At 44.3% G+C, this 20092-nt stretch overlaps 1 protein-coding gene across 1 annotated transcript; it reads left to right on the forward strand.

Annotated features, from left to right (window-relative positions):
* The first annotated feature begins 4696 nt into the window (after nt 1-4696).
* Nucleotides 4697-18259, forward strand: C1H3orf38 (chromosome 1 C3orf38 homolog). Its single transcript, XM_075908747.1, has 3 exons — nt 4697-4953; nt 11288-11508; nt 17390-18259. The coding sequence occupies exons 1-3, from the start codon at nt 4830-4832 to the stop codon at nt 17993-17995; spliced, it is 951 nt and encodes a 316-aa protein (XP_075764862.1). The 5' UTR covers nt 4697-4829; the 3' UTR covers nt 17996-18259.
* The last annotated feature ends 1833 nt before the right edge of the window (nt 18260-20092 follow it).

Consider the following 20092-nt stretch of genomic DNA (forward strand, 5'->3'; position numbering starts at 1 on the left):
GGGCCAGTCCAGATGTTTCAGCGGGCACACACAAATGCCCCAGCGGGCACCATGGCACCCCGCAGGCACCGCGTTGGTGACCACTGGAGTAAAGTGTCTCAACTGGGGGCCATATTAGTGAGGCTTGGGGGGTTTTGGAGGCGGTTTTTGCTTCTCACTTGTGTAGTTCCCAACTGATTTTTCTGTGGATCAGTAGCACCTGATCTGAAAAGGATTCCCTGCCTCACCATCAAGAAAACATTGACACCTTTATTTAAAATGAAGTTTCATAAATGAACATGAGAAACTTAAAGCACTTACGCGGTTTAATTTAATATTCTTTCTTACTGGTTAAATTAAACTGTTCTCCCCAGCTGCAGCACTAGTAAAATGGCTTGAGCATAATTATGTAATTAGCAGTGAGTTTCCATTAGCAACTGGTGGTCCATGGAAAGGTTTGCATTGAGCCAGGTGGGCCACTGGCCAAAAAGTTTGAGAACCATTGCTTTAGGCCTAAGCATCTTTCTACACCTATTTGATAAGCAGTAGTTCACTTCAATAGATACCATATGAGGACACAGGTCAAAGACTTGAAGATTGAAGAGGCTGCCAGCTACTTTTCTCTGTGGGATCAGAAGAATCAGAGTCTTCCTGGGGAATTAGGATGTCCCCAGGATTTGCTAGCCTCGTCTATCTTTGCTGTTTCTGTTTTATTCCTTTAGGTTGTAGTTTAAGATACGACTGGACAACATGAGATGGATCACTTGATAATTGCTCTGTTAAGTTGATTCCCTTTGAAGCAAATGTCATTGGCAGTTATGGGAAGACAGGATAGTAGGCTAAATGGACATAGATCTGACCCAATGGCCATTCTTATGTCAGTCAAATGGTGAGGAGAAAACCTTATGGACAGATCTTGGTTCTCTGCTTCAGTAGTAGCCTCCTATTGGGTTCTTACTAATAGGGTGGGCACAGGATTTACAAGTGACTCTCCTTATGTTAATGTTTTCACCTATCTGCTATCAATCTACCTAATGACTGTAAGTGATTTACACTTCCCATACCAACTCTTACCTTCCATTCTGTACATACAATGAAGATAGCTAATCTCAGTGCCATTTCTCTATCAGGGTAAGAAGCCTTATGGAGACAGGAGATGTGGAAGTGATATATCTGCCTTACTAAGGCTTTTGATATGATCTCATGATTTTCTATAAACAAATGTAGTACACGCAAACCTGCTGAATCCCTTTTCTGTTCTACATTTCTATGGTTAGCATAAATTGTTTGCTATGTACTATGCTCAATTTTTATTTAAATTTGGTACCTACTTTAAAGCCTTTGACACTGTCAGAGCAGAATAAAGCCCTGCTCCTCCCATCACTTTCCCAGGAACCTCTTGAAGGCTTTGGATCCTTTTTTATCCTAGTCTTAACCATGGGAGGAGTTAACTACTCTATTCAGGGTAAAGCCTATTAGTTGGCATTCTCCAATAAACCCTTTCCTATTGCTTTTCCTCAAGAATCTTAGGTGTCATTGTTTTGATTTTCCAGTTAGGTTCCTTTAAAAACCCCTTTGACTCAGCTCTAGTCATTCAGGCAGAAGAACATCATACAGGTAATCTGAGGGGTATATGATTTAAAAAAAACCCCCAAACCTGAGCACATTCTCCATATCACCACTTTTCACTTCTTTATGCCACAAGTCTGGTTTGTATTTGCATGTTATACTCTAATCCACATCTTGTGTTTGTATAGTGCTTCAATATTCATACTCTCGGAAGGATTGTCCCTGCTATAGTTAATTTGCCTTTCCGAGAAAATGTAGAGAGGTTGACAGAATAATTCCTCAATTGATTTAGCAAGTCTACAGTAGGGGGAGTGGCACAATTACATTCTTGGGTGTAAATTTTTCACACCTCTGAGACACAGCTATGCTGACAGAAGCTCTTAGGGTATGCTGTCTCATAGAATGATTGCTTATTTAAGTTTTGTATGGATGCTGTATAATGAGAGCACACTGAAATAGGTGACTTGATGGGAAAATGGGTTATAGCGGACATCTTGAGTAAGAGAAATGATTTTTGGACAGGTGTGAACAGATCTACCTTACAGAGATTGATGTTGGTCTAGTGGTGTGAACATAGGATGGAGAATCGGGAGTTGAATTCTAATTTGGCCTCAGACAGACTGCCTCTATCCTAGGGCCAACCCTTAATGTCTTTGCCATAGTTTTGATTTTAGGCTTCAACCATATATACTTCACAAGGCTTTGAAAAGTAGTTTGTGCTTCGAATATGGGAGGAGCTATATGGATTATATTGTACACACAGTTTGGTTGTGGAGTTACAATTTCAAAATTCCCAATTGCTTTTCATAACTTTATATATTCTGTACAATTGATAGTTGAGATTTTCAGCTCTATATCAATGCAACTCTTAGAGAATTTTAGAGGTTTTTAAGAAAGTAATATGTTCCCAAACTCCACAGCTTCGTTGTGGGGCAAAGAGGCTTCCTCTTGACAGTTGTGTACTCTGACACATGCAAAGCTTGCCTCCTGCTGAACAGCCTGAGCTATGTTTGGGGCTTTCTTGGTACACCAACCCATGTAGGAGGAATGCGGGAAGGAAGGAGCCTGCACTCCATGCTGCTTGTGAGCCAAATACTTCAACCAGGGGAGGCTGTTCACAGTGCTGGAAGTGGGATGCACCCAGCTGGAGGGGATATGGAGCCATGGGATTGCAGGTGAGGGAAGAAGGGGCAAACTAGGAAGAGGGCAGAGAGAGGGAGAGTATGTAAAGGGCTGCTGTTAGGTAGCAAAGGCAACACGTTACTGGCTGATGCCCACTATCACAAACAACTGCAACTTGAGCAGGTAGGGCCTTGGGAGCCAGTGCGTAGTTGTGGCTGCATTGACAGGCTGCCAGGAGGAGCAGCCAGACTTGCGTGCTGATGAGGCAAAGCTACAGCAGCTTTGCACACATACCCCATTGTCAGCCACAGAACCTTTCCTTTCCTTTCCTTCCTTATTCACTGGTGATAGGGATAGGACTCACCAGTATTGATGGGGGGAGGGGCAGCATGCAGCCAGGCAATACAGAACACTTTGCTTGTTTAAGAAAAAGCAGGGATAGCTACTGGAGTGCTTAACAATAGGACTTTCCTTAAAAACAAGACATTAGGTAACCCTAACATTAGACTATGTATATGATTTAAAAATGATTTAATTTATTAGGAAGAGGCATTAACTGCAGGGATTGGTAATGGGATATGGAGCTTATACTTGAAAGGAAATCCTTGAAGTCAAGGTTAGGTCCAGTGAGATCCAAAGGCATAGAGGTTAAGGCAAGAAGGGATCACCTGCTTATCCTCTTGAATCTCCTGTATGTTACAGTCTACATACTAACCCCAGAATCTGAAATTAGAGCATAGAAGTAGTATGCCCCACAGGAGATTAGACATTCTGTGCAACAAGCAGGGAGCAAGAATCACCACTACCTCCGATCCCTGCAAAGAGAACAAAATGCTTAAATGAGACACAGCTCGTCCTATAAAGTGAAAGGCAACCTGCTGCTTGAAAGTCACTGTCACTTGGACCTGGGGAAAATTTCTTCCCCACTCCACATACAGTGATTTATGAAACCCTATTCATGTGAGTGAGAACTGGCAAGACACACAAATGAAAAAAAGGCTTCGCTATGCCACTTCAGAGCCTATCATCATTAGGTGGCTCTTCCTACCGGAAGGCCAGGGCAAGCAGCCACATGAGAAAACCAGACCATGATCATATGGATTCTTTGTGAGCAGCTGTCAAAAGGCTGAGGTGAATCAAACAGAGGCCTGGACTATCCTGTGGCTTAAGTTCCTTGTGAGGGTGGTGGCATTTAGGGTGCCTGCTGCCTGCCTATTGCCTTTGTGTAAAAGTGGGCACAGCCCATAACCAAAGGATCCGAGAGGGCCATCATCGGGCTTGTCTTTGTGTACGCTGTGACAGCAGGGCAGCTGCGCTTGGCTAAGTGAGGTGAGAGAGAGCTATTTCCATTGACGTAGTTAATCCAACTCTTTGTCCTTAAACCTCTCTATACTCTGTGCAGAGGCTGAGTTGATTCCCCTGGGGGCAGGAGGCGATATGGGGGCGTGTCCCCCTTATCCTGTGGCAGAAGCTGCCCTGGTTGGGGTCAGAGTTGGTGTCTCTGCTTTGCCCCCCTCCCGCCTCCCCCACATTTCAATGATAGAAATGTAGCTGTGTTAGTCTGGTGTGGCTGAAACACACAACAGGACTATGTAGCACTTTAAAGACTAACAAGATGGTTTTATTACGTGATGAGCTTTCATGGGCCAGACCCACTTCCTCAGATCAAATAGTGGAAGAAAATTGTCACAATTGGTAGTGACTATTTTCTTCCACTATTTGATCTGAGGAAGTGGGTCTGGCCCACGAAAGCTCATCATCTAATAAACCATCTTGTTAGTCTTTAAAGTGCTACATAGTCCTGTATTTTATTTCATGTTTCAATGAGGCATTTGTAACTTCCCCCACCCGTAGTCACTGACCCAGCGCCGGAGCTGTCTTCTGCCTTCGCCCTCCCGCCCGAAAGCATCCTTCCCTCTCTTCTTCCCCCCCCCCCCCCCTTTCCGCTCCAGAGGCGGGACAGAGAAAGGGGGCGGAACCCTAATGCCAGCAGGGGCCCTTTTCCGGCCGGGCCCCGATAGCTGACGCTCCCAGGCGGCCCACGAGGGCCTGTTTACGGCAACGGACGCTTCATCTCTTCCGGTGGTAGTTGGTTGTCAGGGTTGCGCGAGCCGGGCCTGGCTCCGGCCCGGCGCCGGCTGCCGCGGGGCGGGGGCACGATGGGGTTGAGCGAGCGGGAGCGGGCCGGGTGCCGGGGCCTGTTGGAGCGGCTGGAGACGGGCGAGCTGATGGCGCTGGCGGACACGATCACCAACCGCCTGGTGCTGCCGGAGAACCGACAAGGTGGGGCCGGGGGCTAGTTGCTGGGAGGGGGCGGGGACGGGGACGGGGAGGGGGCGGGGCCTAACGCTAGCCACGCCCCTGTAGTCTGGGTGGGCACCGCCTGGCTCTCGGGAAGCGAACGCGGCTGCTTGTGTCTGCTGCGTCCTCCCCCCGCACAGCTGGCGCCCGGCCCTCGCCTCGCCCATCGCGTCGGGCGTCGTTGTTCCACAAAGTAAATACTGGTCTGTGTCAGCCCCGCGCCCAGCCCCGCTGCTCCCCTCAGCCCCATGGCGCGGTCCTTGTGCTGCAGGAATAATTCCGGAAGGGTTTTGTGCTTTGTCTAGTCGCCTGCCTGGCGGCTTCCAGCAGCCTAAAAGATCATGTGGGAGCAAGGGCAGGGACGAGGGTGAAACTTTTGGGGGTTCCTATGCATATAGCATTGTTACCTAAAACTGGACCATGTAGCACTTGAAAGACTAACAGGATGGTTTATTAGGTGATATATTTGTTAGTCTTTAAAGTGCTACATAGTCCTGTTTTTTGTTTCAGCTACACCAGACTAACACGGCTACATCTCTGTCATTGTTACCTAGTCACTGATGATGCAGTTCATTAAATAATCATAGTCAGGTGCAGTGTTTATTAAACATGGAGCAGAATATAAGGAGACAACATGTAAAATAGGCTTTTTTTTTTTTGCATTATGCAAGTAGCCTTCTGATTTTATGTTCAAAGACAATAATTATTATTTTCCTGATTAGGTAAATTATATAGCTTTTTTTCAATGACACTAAAGTTACATCATTTGTGAGCACTCAAGGCTTGATTGGATTTATCCCTATTTAGAGTGTCTTCCTTCCATGGGTCTTTCTGTGGGTTAGCTTGTTTTTTATTAGTGTGTTGTGGTAGCATCCAAACGGCATCAGTAGTAGGTTATGCTAGGCTCTGTACACCAACACGAAATGTTACTGCCAAAATCAGCTTTCAGTGAATAAAATCGTGGATTTCTTTTCTCTGGGGAGCATTCAGACTTTTGAATCAGTTACCAAGATAATCACAGGGGCTACATGTAGACTGGCATGATTTTCCAGAAATACTTTTAACTGAAAAGTTTTCCATTAAAGCATTTTCAGAACAGAGCGTTTAGATTGGCATGGACGCTTTTCTGCAAAAGCACTTTTTGTTGAAAAGCATCTGTGCCAATCTCGACACGCTTTTCCGCAAAAAAGCCCCATCGCCATTTTCATGATCAGGGCTTTTTTGCGGAAAACAAATCAGAGCGGTCTCCACTGGTCCTTTTGCACAAAAGCTTTGCGCAAAAGGGACTTTTGCTCAAACGGGAGCAGCATAGTATTTCCGCAAGAAGCACTGATTTCTTACAGTAGGAAGTCAGTGCTTTTGCCGAAATTCAAGCAGCCAGTGTAGACAGCTGGCAAGTTTTTCCGGAAAAGCAGCTGATTTTCCAGAAAAACTGGCCAGTCTAGACACAGCCTTCATGTGTAAGTAGTGTGTCTCATGTGAGCCCAAGTTATTTAAAAGTTGGAGGTGTGGGCAAGGCATACAGGGGTTGCAGCTAACTGAAACACCAGTTAATGCTGCTGCTGGCAAGAGTAACTACTGCTCTCAGTTGTTGAAAGAGACATGCAGAGTCAGGTGGTAAATAAGTTACTAGTTCATAGGGCAAAGTCGCTTTGTGCATCTTCCACCCCTTCTGTGGACGCATTTTCATTTATGACTGTTGCTTTGAATTTGTCCAATATAGTAAGGATTAGTAAAAGTCTTTTTCTAAATATAAGGTGTTCTGAGTTAAACACTAAAGTGCTTGATGTGAAACATTAGCTAGAATTAACATTGGCTACTTCAAGTTTCCAGCAATCAACAGTATAAGTTAGGGATGTAATAGTGTAGTCAATTAGCTCATAAGCAAAAGTTTAGAGGTCAATGCTATAGACTACATGCATTTCCCTCTCCCTAACAGTAAACTTTTTTAGCAGGCCAGTCCTGGCTTGTGATGGGTCTGGGACCTACCTCTGCTGTGGCTCTGCATTTCAAGTGTATTAGGAGTTGACCAAGCAGGACAGCTCAGTTCTGGCTCACGGAGTCCAGGAGTTCAGGCCCCTTCTTCCCTCAACAGGGGCTGCTTCCACCCTGTGCTGCTGCCTCTTTATCAGAGGCAGCAGCACAAGGTGACAGGCAGCCGGTCCGCGAGGGGAGCTGGTTTTTAAACTGGCTGCCCTTGCAGACCAGCTCCCTTCTGGCACCCTATGCTGCTACCTCTGATACAGAGGCAGTAGCATGGAGTGGCAGAGGGCTCATTGGGAGTGGGGCTGGAGCACACTGGTTGTTGGCTCGGCCTCTGGAAAATATAGAATAGTCGACAGATATTCATGAGATTACTCGGCTATTCAATTAACTGATATTTAACATCCCTAGTATAACTACAAGGTTGAAAGAGAAACATTTAACATAAAATGGCCTTTTATGATCTTTCTGAACAGCTGAGTTTCTAAACAAAGTATAATTATTTTACTTGCCTACATAAATTTAATTTTTTACAGTAACCTTAAAGGAAAATAATATCTAAGAAGGAAATCCCAATGTTCTAATATCTGCTTGGCCTCAATGACTTCCATATTTAAATCGTATGAATTTACAAAAGATAACTTTTGGTTAACTACTAGTTCTGGTGAACTCAAATTGGGATTAAAAAAGAAAACGTTCTGCCTTGTGTGTCAACAATGCAGGTTTCTAGAATCAGAATTTAGATGGTGATTCTGCCAGCAAGTAACAGAACGCAGTTCAGTGGGATAGACAATAACCAAATATTAAATATTTAGAGGGATACATTGAGTGATGTAGAAAAATGCCATATTTGATATTTCTTTTCTTTAGGTTAAGACCCCCCCCCCCCCATTTTATGCAATGGTGGGCTCCCCCTCACCTGCCCATTGTGAAATCTTTATAATTTATGGTAAAATTACACAAAGGACCAGATCTCACCATCTGTGACATGTTTTTCACAGCTGAGAATTTGGTACGTCCCTATTATTAGAAGTTGCAAAAGCAACCCAGCTGTAACAGCGCTATTGGCTCAAACTGTGCTTGCATACAATATTCATGTTATTTGCAAGCAGAGCATCTAGCTAGAGCCTTCTATTTCTTCTGATGTCCAGTGACTGCCAAAGGGGCTTTATTTGAGCTTGCCAAAAAGAATAACGCTTTTAGGATATTTATCTTGCCATGCTTAGACTGTACTCTAAGTGGGGCTACACTTTCAAGCCATCTGGAAAGTCTAGCTACAGCAGGAAGTAGCGAGCAATGTATTTCATGTTGCCTGCACATGTTGGCTACACCCTGCATATATTCCCTGATATGCATTAACTAAACTTAATTTGGGTTAATGTTTAAGTAGGCTTTGATGTTAACTTGAGCTCAATACCCCAAACTTCCTTCTCCCACATCCATAAGATACTACAGCAGTTGATGACTTGAAGTAAGTCTAAAGTCACTTTCACAATTAGATGAAACATGGATGGTTTGGTATTGCTATCCTTACTTTGGAGCTGCTGCAGTCTAGGGTTGCCAGTATTCACCCAGACAGTCTGGTATTTGTGGGCTCCATCTGGTTTAAAAAAAAAAAAACACCCACACAACACCCCCTCCCAAACATGAAATACCAAACATCTGAAATGGATGGAAGCCCGGTGGGGACAATTTTCTCCTGTCACATCTGGCAGGGGCGGTAGAGCGAGGAGCATGGCTGAATCATCATGAAGGAGGGTGTGAGGAGGTTGACTCACCACCACAGCACCCCCTGCCATCTGTCCTAGGAATTAGCTCCTTCTGCTGGCTGGGTGCCTTCCCTTGGGTGGTGTCGCACCTCTTTCTTCCAGGCCACGGCGTTCACTTCAGGACACTGCCCTCCGGCAGTGCCCACATCAGTCTCTGAGCCCCCCTTCTGGGGGTTGTTGTTTCTTCTGCAGGCTGTGCTTCAGGCCCTGCAGTCTGGGGGTTTGCTTGGCCAGAGCTCCCCTAGCCCTGCCTTGCCTTGCCTCCCTGAGCCCTGCCCTAGCTCCAGGGAGCATCCTACTCCTCCAGCAGCCAGGCACTCACTACCCTCCTGGGGAGTAGCAGCCCATCCTCTTATATAGCTCCCAGCTGGGCCCTAATCAACTAATGCAGCCTCAGCTGGGGCTAAACTCCCAGGCTCTGCTCTGGGCTGGGGTTTGCCCTTAAAGGGCCAGTGCAGAGCAAACGCCTTGTCACAGGGGGCATAAGGGGGCGCTTGCTGGGCACCACGCTAGTGGAGGGGTGGGAGCGGAGCACACGCTGTTCTGGCCCATGTGACCAGCAGATACCAGGGAGCTGGCCACGTGATGCCTCCCTCAATGCCAGTCATGGCCAACCTGCAGCTCGCAAGCTGCATGCAGCTCTTGCCTCCCAAAAGTGTGGCTCATGAAGCCGCTCCTGTGCCCCACCCCCTGCTGGCTCCCCCCTCCCTTCGCTCCCCCCCTTCCCCAGGCTTCCCTGTGCTTACCAGGTGGAGCTGCAGGTTTTTAAAAATGATGCCCAAGATGTTGGTCATCTTAAAGGGACAGCCTCCTTTTACTGTTTTGCTTAACAACTTTGGTCTCCTCCTTTTTTTCCTTGAGAGAATTTTTTCCCAGTATTTTTTGTTCGGGGGCGGGGGGTGTTCAGTATTTTTTTGTTAAACCATCTGACAACCCTACTGCAGTCAGAGCTGCTTGGCTAAAATGACAGTTGCTGGGTGAGATCCCAGCTCTGAAGACATCAGTGCAGATGGCATTACCATGCAATACCATGCCATCCTTACTTCTTCATGGAAGCAGTGTTGCTTTCAGAACTGGACCCTTGGCCCCAGCAGATGCCAAGTTCTGAAGGCAGTGCTGCCATCAACAGCAGCACATTAGTAAGGGTAGTAATTCTGCAACCTTCCTACAAAAACCTTTTGACTGTCTGACAGTTAAAACATTGTGAATTTTCAGATTTAAATAGTTGAAATCATGAAATTTCCTACTTTAAAAATCTTATGATTGTGAAATTGACCAAAACAAGACTATGAATTTGGTAGGATCCTACTTGTACTCATTTGTCTTTTTTGTGTTGTTTGTGTTTCATCTAGAACTTAGTGAATTTTTTTCCAACAAATACAGTAAGACTCCATTGGTTCGGCATCCAATGCTCCGGCACTCCTGATGGTCCAGCACCATCAGGAACCCGGAAGTACTCCGGCTGCCAGACAATTGGAGCTGTTCTGTGCCTGGCTTCCCTGATTTAGCCGCTGCTGAAACTGACCAGCAGCTGAATCCGGGAAGCCGGGGGCAGAGCAGCGGGGGTGCTGCCGGGTTGGTCCCATAGCGCAGCCCCTCGAGGCTGTGGGACCAACCCGGCAGCACCCCAGCTGCTCTTGGGGACGCCTGGGGCAGAGCAGCTGGGGTGCTGCCAGGTTGGTCTCGCAGCGCCGAGGGGCAGCGCTACCGGACCAATCCGGCAGCACCCCAGCTGCTCTGCCCCAGGCGTCCCCAATTCAGCTGCGGCTGAAACTGACCAGCAGCGGCTGAATCGGGGACATATGGGGAAGAGCCGAACTATTGGAAGGAGGGGGCTATGAGGGGTCTGGAGTGGCATCCCCCCCACCCCACCCCCTTCATAGCCCCCCATTCTGGTAGTCTGGCATATTTGATAATCCGGCACCCCCTGGGTCCTAAAGGTGCCGGATTATTGGAAGTTTACTATAGTCACTTTGCCAAAAAATACAATTTTAAGCACCAAAACTGTTAGCAAATTAATTATGTCTGGGGGAAAAAAAGAGATTGCTTGAAAAAAAATCAAAACTAGTGACTATTTGAAACAATTTTTTGATTTTTTTAGAAATATATTTAGGAATTGAGCTTTACCCAAAAAATGGGGCAGGAGAGGAAATCCTTTAGAGTTGACAAATATTTTGTTTTAATCAAAATTTAAAAAAACTCAAGAAGTTTTCTTTATGGAGAGGCAAGTTGTTTTTATGTTTGTTTTTGTGTTTAATCAGTTTTGGTTTGAACTCAGCTGCTTTTTGGGGGTCTTCAGTTGAGCCCTGCAACCTGTTATGCTGTAGTTTCAGCTGATTAGGCCTGATTCAAGTATCAGTCTCTGTTAGACCTTTGAGACAACAGATAACGTTCAGACTTTTGCATATGGTTCGCAGAATACATTTGAATTTTATTTACGTAAATTTGATACTTGTCTTCATTGAGAGAAATGTTCACGTTAAAAAGTTTACTTTAGTCAGCAAATCAACAATTGGTTTTCTAATGAAAGAAGCAGTTGCTGACTTAACTTTCTTTATTTTCAGAAGCCATTCATGCAATTTTAGTTTACAGTCAAAGTGTAGAAGAACTCTTGAAACGAAGAAAAGTCTATCGAGAAATAATTTTTAAGTACCTGGCAACAGAAGGAGTCATTATGTCACCTTCTTCTGAAAAACACCAGCTCATTCATCGTGCAAAGCAATATTGGAATGGGCAGCTGACCGAATGTGTTGCAGAGACAGGGGATAGTAAACCAAATCAACAGGTGAGTTCTAAATGCTGAAGGACCTAGGAATATTGCCTGTGTAGAACAAGCTTGTAAGTTCATTGACCTTGTATTTTTCCCAGCCAAACTGAAATGGTTGAGTTTTCCTGTGTTTGTAGTTGGAACTGAATTTGTTTTGTTTAAAAGTTTCACTTAAAAAATATTATCCTTTCATCTTTGCGCATCTGAATCTCATATTTAGATAAAATGACCTTCATTCATTACAGGCAGTCCCCGGGTTATGTACAAGATAGGGACTGTAGGTTTGTTCTTAAGTTGAATTTGTATGTAAGTCGGAACTGGTACATATTGTAGGGGAAACTCTAGCCAAACATTTCTCCAGAGCTCAGTTTTATTCTCCCACACCTCACTTCACTCAGTCCTTTATTCTCAAGCTGAGGTGTCTGCTGAGAAAAGCCGCTCCGCGTCTCCCTGGTCTGCTTGCGGGGGCGCTAGCTTCGCGTCTCCCTGGTCTGCTGGGGGGAAGCAGCTAGTGAGGGGTTGCCTCACCCCGTTTGTAAGTAGGGATCCGATGTAAGTCGGATCCATGTAACCCGGGGACTGCCTGTAGTGTCTGAGTACTTACTTAAAATGTAACTGACTTTGAATTGCAATGAGTGGAATAGTTAGATCATGAATTAAGACAAAATCGTACTTCAGAGTCTGGATAATTCAAAGAAATGGACATGTGACTGCTACAAAATAAATGGACATAGGAAGTCCCATAAGCTTCAAGATAACAAATGTTCTGAAAGTTTAGCCTCTGTTGTTGGGAAAACAAACCATGCTTAAAAACCCCCACAAAAAAACAACCATTGTTTTCAAACTTTGTCCAGTGACACTAGTACCAAAACAACACTGCTGCCCTGAATTTTTGAGTAATAGGTCACATGATATAGATCATTTATGCTCAAATAGCTGTAAGCTTTTTGCAGGCCATTTTCTTGTCCTGTCCTGTGGAAAGTGGAGCATGAAATGCACGATGGACATTTAAAAACTTTTGTGAAACTTTAGGACTAGTGGCAGTACTCGTCCTCTGCTGCTGCACAGGCCTTTTCCTAATCTATGCTTAATATGATGTGACTAGGTGTGCCTCATTAGCAGCATGCTTGTGGGTGATCGGAACTTCCTCCTTGTATTTTGAAAAATAAATTTGTTTGTTTTTTTGTTTTTAGCTTATTACTCTTTTTGGACCTGGCCTTTCTAACTCCAGGTTGCCATAATTACTATAAAGTAATTATGTGACTCAGACATAATGGATCTCACCCAACTGTCAAACAGTGGTGTAGTTACTGATTTGCAAATTTGACTCCTATTTGTGAGGGAAATAACTTATCTATAAATGCTGTTGTGTAAGTGACAAAAGTATGCCTGCTGTTGTGCAAAACTCTCACTGCCCTCACAGAATTTACAGTCCAAAAGACAAACCCAGAAGATGGGACATGGTAAGAAACCTAGTACAGTAAAACTCCGATGGTCCGGCATCTGATGGTCCGGCACTCCTGATGGTCCGGCACCATCAGGAACCCGGAAGTGCTCCGGGCAGCCGGACCATTGGAGCTGCTCTGCCCCCAGCTTCCCTGATTCAGCCACTGCTAAAACTGACCAGCGACTGAATCGGGGAAGCCGGGGGCAGAACAGCTGGAGTGTTGCCAGGTAGGTCCCGTAGCGCTGCCCCTCGGGGCTGCAGGACCAACCCGGCAGCACCCCAGCTGTCCCCGATTCAGCCGCTGCTGAAATTGACCAGCGGCTGACTCCAGGAAGCCCAAGACAGAGCTGCTCTGCCCCAGCTTCCTGGAATCAGCCCCTGATCAGTTTCAGCAGCAGCTAACTTTGGTACACCTGGGACAGAGCAGCTGGGGTGCTGCCGGGTTGGTCCTCGCAGCGCCGAGGTTTGGCACTACCAGACCAACCCGGCAGCGCCCCAACTACTCTGTCCCAGGTGTCCCGATTCAGCTGCTGTTGAAACTGACCAGCGGCTGACTCCAGGAAGCCCAGGGCAGAGCTGCTCTGTCTCGGGCTTCCTGGAGTCAGCCGCTGGTCAGTTTCAGCAGCGGCTGGCTTGGGGACACCTGGGGCAGAGCAGCTGGGGTGCTGCCGGGTTGGTCCAGTAGCGCCAAGGAGCGACACTGCGGGACCAACCCGGCAGCACCCCAGCTGCTCTGCCCCAGGCGTCCCCAAGAGCAGCTGGGGTGCTGATGGGTTGGTCTCGTGGTGCCAAGGGTCGATGCTACGGGACCAACCCAGCAGCACCCCAGCTGCTCTGCTGAAGGCGTCCCCGATTCAGCCGCTGCTGAAACTGACCAGCAGCGGCTGAATCAGGGACTCCTGGGGCAGAGCCGGACTATCGGAAGAGAGGGTATGGGGGGGGGGGTCTGGGGTAGCATCCCTCCACCCCACCCAAGACCCCTCATAGCCCCCCCTTCTGATAGTCTGGCATATTTGATAATCCGGCACTCCCTGGGTCCTAAAGGTGCCGGATTATCGGAAGTTTACTGTAGTTCTGTTGTCTCAGTAATATACCACATTGTAAGACTTGTGTCATTCTGACAGTATTTTAGTATTGCTTTCTATAAATCAGCAAGAGTGAAAACAATTCTTTATATTTAAGAAAATGAAGGATAGATGACTAGAAATTAGAACAGTAAAAATAAAAACGAGTTATATACTTAAGAGAAAATACAGGAAGAATGGGAAATCCAACTTTATGTGCTTTATGGTCAGGTTTCTCCTTCCATTTACCTGTTGCAGCAGAAGTGGGGGTGAGAAGTTACTGTATCATAAATTTGGAGGATATATTTAAAATATGAAATTCAAACACAAGTCTTCAAATTATTAATACTTGATTCTAGAAGTTATTGATCATGAATATAGCAGATATTTAGTAGGACTTGCTTCTGGCTTGACCTGCTTTTAAGGCACGTGTTAATTAGAAGTACCAGAAGATGGAGATGAACTGTATGTTGTTGGTATCTCACTTGAGAAAAGTAGACAAAAGAATGAACAATCCTATGGATCTAATTCCTGTTTGTAATGTGATACTTGGCATCACTGAGCTAGAACTTAGTGGAGAGTTAAGGTGTTTTTTATTTACAAAGTTGAATTCTAAAATAATTCAGTTAAAAAAGCAGCCTGTATTGCAAGGGAAAGTAAAGGATATGTCCCTAAGAACAAAGTTGGTTTGAGAGGTGCACTAGCATACCTAAGAGATAAATGGATTACTGTCTAGTCCTCTTCCACATACTCCCTTGACTCTCCCTTTATCAGGGAAAGTGTTTTTTCGTCTAATTTACAGAACTTCTTTTTCTGAATCCTGGTATCAACCAAATGTACCTTTTTAAAGGAACCTGTCAATCTGTACTTAAAAATAACTTGTTTCCCAAATATTTAAGTATTCATATTTCTTCTTCCTCTGCACATAGTGTCAGACACAACTTAGGGGTTCTAATTTTCATTGTCCCACAGTACCATTCTCAACAACTTTCTATTCTTGGTTTTGTACTGTCCTTTTCACATTTGTTCTTAGTTATGTGGTTGAGGCAGCCTCATTGTGATATTCCGCTTGCTATGGATGATGTACAGCTTCTTAGTTTCTCTCTTCGTCCCCATCATTCTCAGCTGCATTTGCAGGACAGACTACAGCCTCACTGGGTTGCTTCAAGGAAATAATACTTCAGTTACATCAGTTCTTTCCTTGTAGATCTTAGAAATGCTTTGCAAAGGCAGGCATGTTTCATTTCCCACCTGTAAAAACAAGGAAATTAGGGATACAGAAATTAAATGAAGTAATGAAGAATCTAGTTTTAACACAGTCCTCTGCTCTTTCTACTGGACCATATTTCTTTGAGACTTTTAAACAAGTTTAAATTCAGTTTGTGAGAGGAGCTGTGTTGATCTCTTCAGGCTATTCTTTATATCCATGCTGCCAATGTTTGTGTTTTGGATTAATATTCTGAGTATTTTTTCCAGTAGACTTAGGGTGCAATAATGATTCTCTTGGAGACTGAAGTCTTCTCCCTGTCTTCAGAGCAGGTGGGTAGAGCACTGGGAGAGTCTGTGCAAGCTTTCCAACACTATTCCATCAGTGTCTCAACCCTGTTTTGGAAAGAGCACACATCTAGTGAGAAGGGTAGTTTAGAATCTTTGACATCTTAGTCCTGGGCCTCTTTCCAGAGATAGCAAGGATGCCAAGTGTGGTGATGGTTTTCTGTGATTTGGACACTTTTCTATTAGAAACATGGTGAAGACCAGGCTCTCCTCACATAGGTGACCAGACAGCTTTCCATTGGTATTGACTTTGTCACTAACCAAAATGATCTAGGCTCAAGTAGATAACCTAATGGTGAGAAGTTTTATATCTCAATAATCCTCTTAGCAGTTCTTCCTAGGTTACTGATTTTTCTTTTTTGTTAGCAATTGCTACTGCTGTAGGTTGAGATGTCAGGCAGGTTTGGATATACTCCAGCAGCTTCAAATATTGCATCAAGGACACACACAAAATTATTAATATGGATCAGGATTGTTTCCATCTGGTCATTTGAAGATCCAAAGTGTAAAGGAAGCTTGCTTGTACTTCTCAAAGACAAATACAGTAAAGGGAGATATTGAAGATAGAGTTAACTACAGGTTGGACCTTCCTGTCCGGCACCCTCAGGCCCTGACCCATCCCAAAGGAGGGAATTTTCCGGAACAGGGAAGAACCCTGCCACTGGCCTCTCAGGACACTCCCCTGTCCCTGCAGCTGGCTCTGCTCTGACCCACCTGCCACTGGGCTCCAGCCTGCAGGACTTGGACTTGTTCTTGGGATCTGACCCTTGGGGGCTCCTTGGGGACAGGGCTTCCCAAGGACAGAGCTCCCCAGCTGTAGCAGTCCCACTTCTCCCCCGCCCAACTGAGGATCCCTGGGGATGGGGCTTGCCAGCTGCTTGGCTTTTGCTGTTCTCTGCTGGGGATCCTCGGGGATGGGACTTACCGGCTTCCCCACTTTTGCCACTGGTTACCTTGCTGCTTCTCTGCCTGGCTGGGGCTTCCCGGTGATGGGGCTCGCTGGTCCTGCTGCTGCCTCACCCAGCCAGGGCTACTGGGGACTGGGCTTGCTGGTCCCACTGCTGTCCCACCCAGCTGGGTTCCCCTGGGTCGGGGCTCGCACTACCAGGCACTGGGACTTTCTGATCCAACCACGTCCATGGTCCTATTGGACCATGGATGTTGCCGGACCAGAGTGTCCCAGATTTCGGAGGTTCAGCGTGTACTATGTGGCCTCCTTCAGTATGAGAAGTGCTACCATTGCTCCAAAGAAATGGTCTATTCATTGAAGATGTGTATTGTAACTAAGCATTTAGTTCTATATTTTATGTTGGTTTGACAGGGCAGTGCCATAATCTGAAGTTTTAAGTGCAAGTATTAGCTAGAATATATTTGTACAGACAACTACTTTTTGCACAGCAAGACTAAATCATACTCTTTAGAAACACTCTGAAAAATCCTGGCCCCATTGAGGTAAATGGCAGAACTGCCACTGACTTAAATTGAGCTAGGATTTCATCCACAGACTATATTTGAGCTTATTCATCAAACCAACTGTAAGTACCTTTCTCATTTCTGTTAAAATAAAATTACTTCAGTTATTTCTAAGGCACGTATTAAGGAGGTCTTTCGGCACCTGCTATGGACAAGCATGTAGAATCTTTATTATTTAAGAGGAGAGGTTTAGGTTTGACTGACTTGCTCGATTCCTTCTACAGCATTCTGTCTGGAAAACTCAGGAATGTGCAGAATAGGAAACTAAATTTTAGCACAGCTGTATTAAAGACGTGTATAGTAAGTAGCAAGCCTCTAAGAAAATTAAGTGAATGTTTTTTTCCCTTCTATTTGATTGCAGAGCTCTGAGCAAAGACAAAAGCAACAGGAAGAGGGTGATTGGCACAGCCTAGGAAGAGAATTTTGTCTGTGGTTCTTTGAACTTCTGAACTCTCAGCATCCTTTGGGAAGACAATCTGATGAACAATGGGGACCACAGCATTTCTGGGAGGATGTCAAACTGAAATTTTGTTACAATACGTTGGAAAAAAACATGGAAGAATATGTTGGTGCAGAATTGGTGAGCCTCCGTTTACTCTCATTGGTGAAAGAAGAGTATCTCTTATTGAACCCCAACTTGGGTGCTGGTGGACTAAAGTGTGTAATTTCTCCACATGGGTTAGTAGTGGTGGCAGTAGCTGGCACAGTACACAGAGGCAACATTTGCTTGGGCATCTTTGAACAAATCTTTGGACTCATCCGCTGTCCAGTTAGAGAGAATACCTGGAAAATAAAATTAGTGAATCTTAAAATAGTTGGAGAAAATGCTCTGGAGCCTGGGACACAAGTGCAAAAGCCTTCCATAAAATATGAGTCGAATGAACTGAGAGAGCTATATGATGGGAAAGAACTGAGCTTAATTGAACCTCAAATTCTGAGCAATGTGTTTACAGAATTGGGGGAATAACAGCTGTTTGAAAACCAATACAGCACTTCTAGTGCATACTTGAATAACTTCAGACTTGTGGTGATGTTTATTTCTTGAGTCAAGTTTGCTAAATTGACCGCGAGCCAAAATACTGAGTGAAATTCACTTAAAGACCGACTGCTTTTGGGTATCCGTCTTCCATACTAACACTGAATGTATGGAGTGAACTTTCTTGCCTCTTTGTCATTAAATTGATTTCTTCACTAAAAAATAGAGAACGTAATAAAAGAGGTGCGGCTGCCAGTGTTCTGAATTAATAGTTAATTTTCCAGTGCTGTCACTTACTTTTCATTTTCAAGTAGCATTTCCCTCACCTCTGCAGTGTAAAACTACAACACCCACTTCCCAAAATTAGATGGTTGCCATTGCTTCCATTTCTTGCACCGACTCTCCGGAACGAGGGTGGGATGTGTGTGTATCAAGGAATTTAGTCAATCAGTATAAACATCACATTAAGCAAATGCTTTGATAAGTAATAGTGTACAATTTACAGGAGTGTTTAATGTAATAGTTTACATGTGGTAATTCCTGTCCTCTCAAAATCAAGAATTGTATCCAGTTAGTGCAGAAGTGTTAAACTGGATATGTCAGGTTTTTTCCAGATAAGCTCTCTTCCACTCCCACAAGCCATTCAGCGGTTAAAGGGAATGTGGGTAACTTTAATAACTATGCTTCTCTGTTAATGTGTTCAAAAGTAACACAAAAGACCACATAAAATCTTCTCTGTTTACTTGCCTTCAGTATTTGATAGTTGTTTATCTACTCAGTTTTCATTATTTTTCTAATTTCCTATTTGGTTGGTCTTTCAAACAACATGGGACAGAAACTCGCACTTTAAAGAAATGCTTAAATGTGATTAAAACTAAAAATTAGTAGGGAGACATGAGATAGATATGGTGCCCAAAAAGAACTCTCAAGCTCACTTTTGTGAGCTAACTAATTTCTAGTTTTCCTTTCACCGTTTGTTTAAAAAGAATGTGATTATATGAGTAAAGGACAGTGTTTGAAATGTTTCCTAGTAAACTGTTGAGATACTGATGACTTTCTAAGCAAGCTACTTTTCCTTAAATTCCTGTAAAATGATTTCCTTTCCTTTTGTGTGTTATCTGCTAGTTTGAAGTATGTGGGTGACATGCATATCTATCAAAGGTAGGGGAAGACTCTACATGATTATGATTTTGGCTTTTGGAGTGAAAAGAAGGAAATAACCATGAAAACCAAAGACTCAACAGTGCCTTTTTCAACTTATGTAGAACCGCTACCTCTCTGAATATTAACTAAAGCAAGCTTCTTGTGCCGTATACTTCTATAGGAAATATGTGTTCACCTTCGCTTCTTGGTAAAATACATTGAATTTCTAAATATGTATTAATGAATATGAATATGACTTTATTAACATTACATTCAAAATGCAACGGGTTCTCCTTGATAAATTAAAATTATGCCAAAATGTATGCTTTATCAACTGACTTTACTCACATTTACAGACAATGCACAAATTACTTCAGATGAGAGGGATACGGCACTATGGGATGTCTTTATTTGTTTCATGTTTAATAATTAAATTTGTTGAAATGCCCTGTAACAAGAATGTGATTGAAGAGTGTTCTGAACTTAACATTAGAAGTATTTTGTGCTCCTATTCTAGTGTTTGACTTTTCCCAAGAAGAGGGAATGAGGAAAGCAGAGAACAACAGTCCCTAGGTCGAGTATGTTGCGTTTTCTCTTCGTAGGTCTGTCTGCTGTTAGTTTCAGCTTTGCTAGACGTCTTTTTGCAGACCTTGTGGAAAGACAATTGACGTGAATGTGGAGATACAAGTAGGTTGTCTCAAATGGCTCATGACCATGGGGTAAAAACGAAGCACAAACAGTTGGAAACTAAGTCACAAACCGAAAGTGGTTGGTGAAGTCTTATTATAGAAAACAACCAGGTATCAAGTGTGAATTTCAAGCATTCTAACAGCTTTAAGATGGAGTAACAGACAGTCCTCTTTGGCACTCCGGCTCTCTTGCTCTGCACGTAAATCTGCCTTTGATAGATGGTCCCTTACTCCAAGATCACAGTGAGTTACCTCC

This window comes from Pelodiscus sinensis, chromosome 1 (genome assembly GCF_049634645.1).
Source record: "Pelodiscus sinensis isolate JC-2024 chromosome 1, ASM4963464v1, whole genome shotgun sequence".
NCBI lineage: Eukaryota > Metazoa > Chordata > Testudines > Trionychidae > Pelodiscus > Pelodiscus sinensis.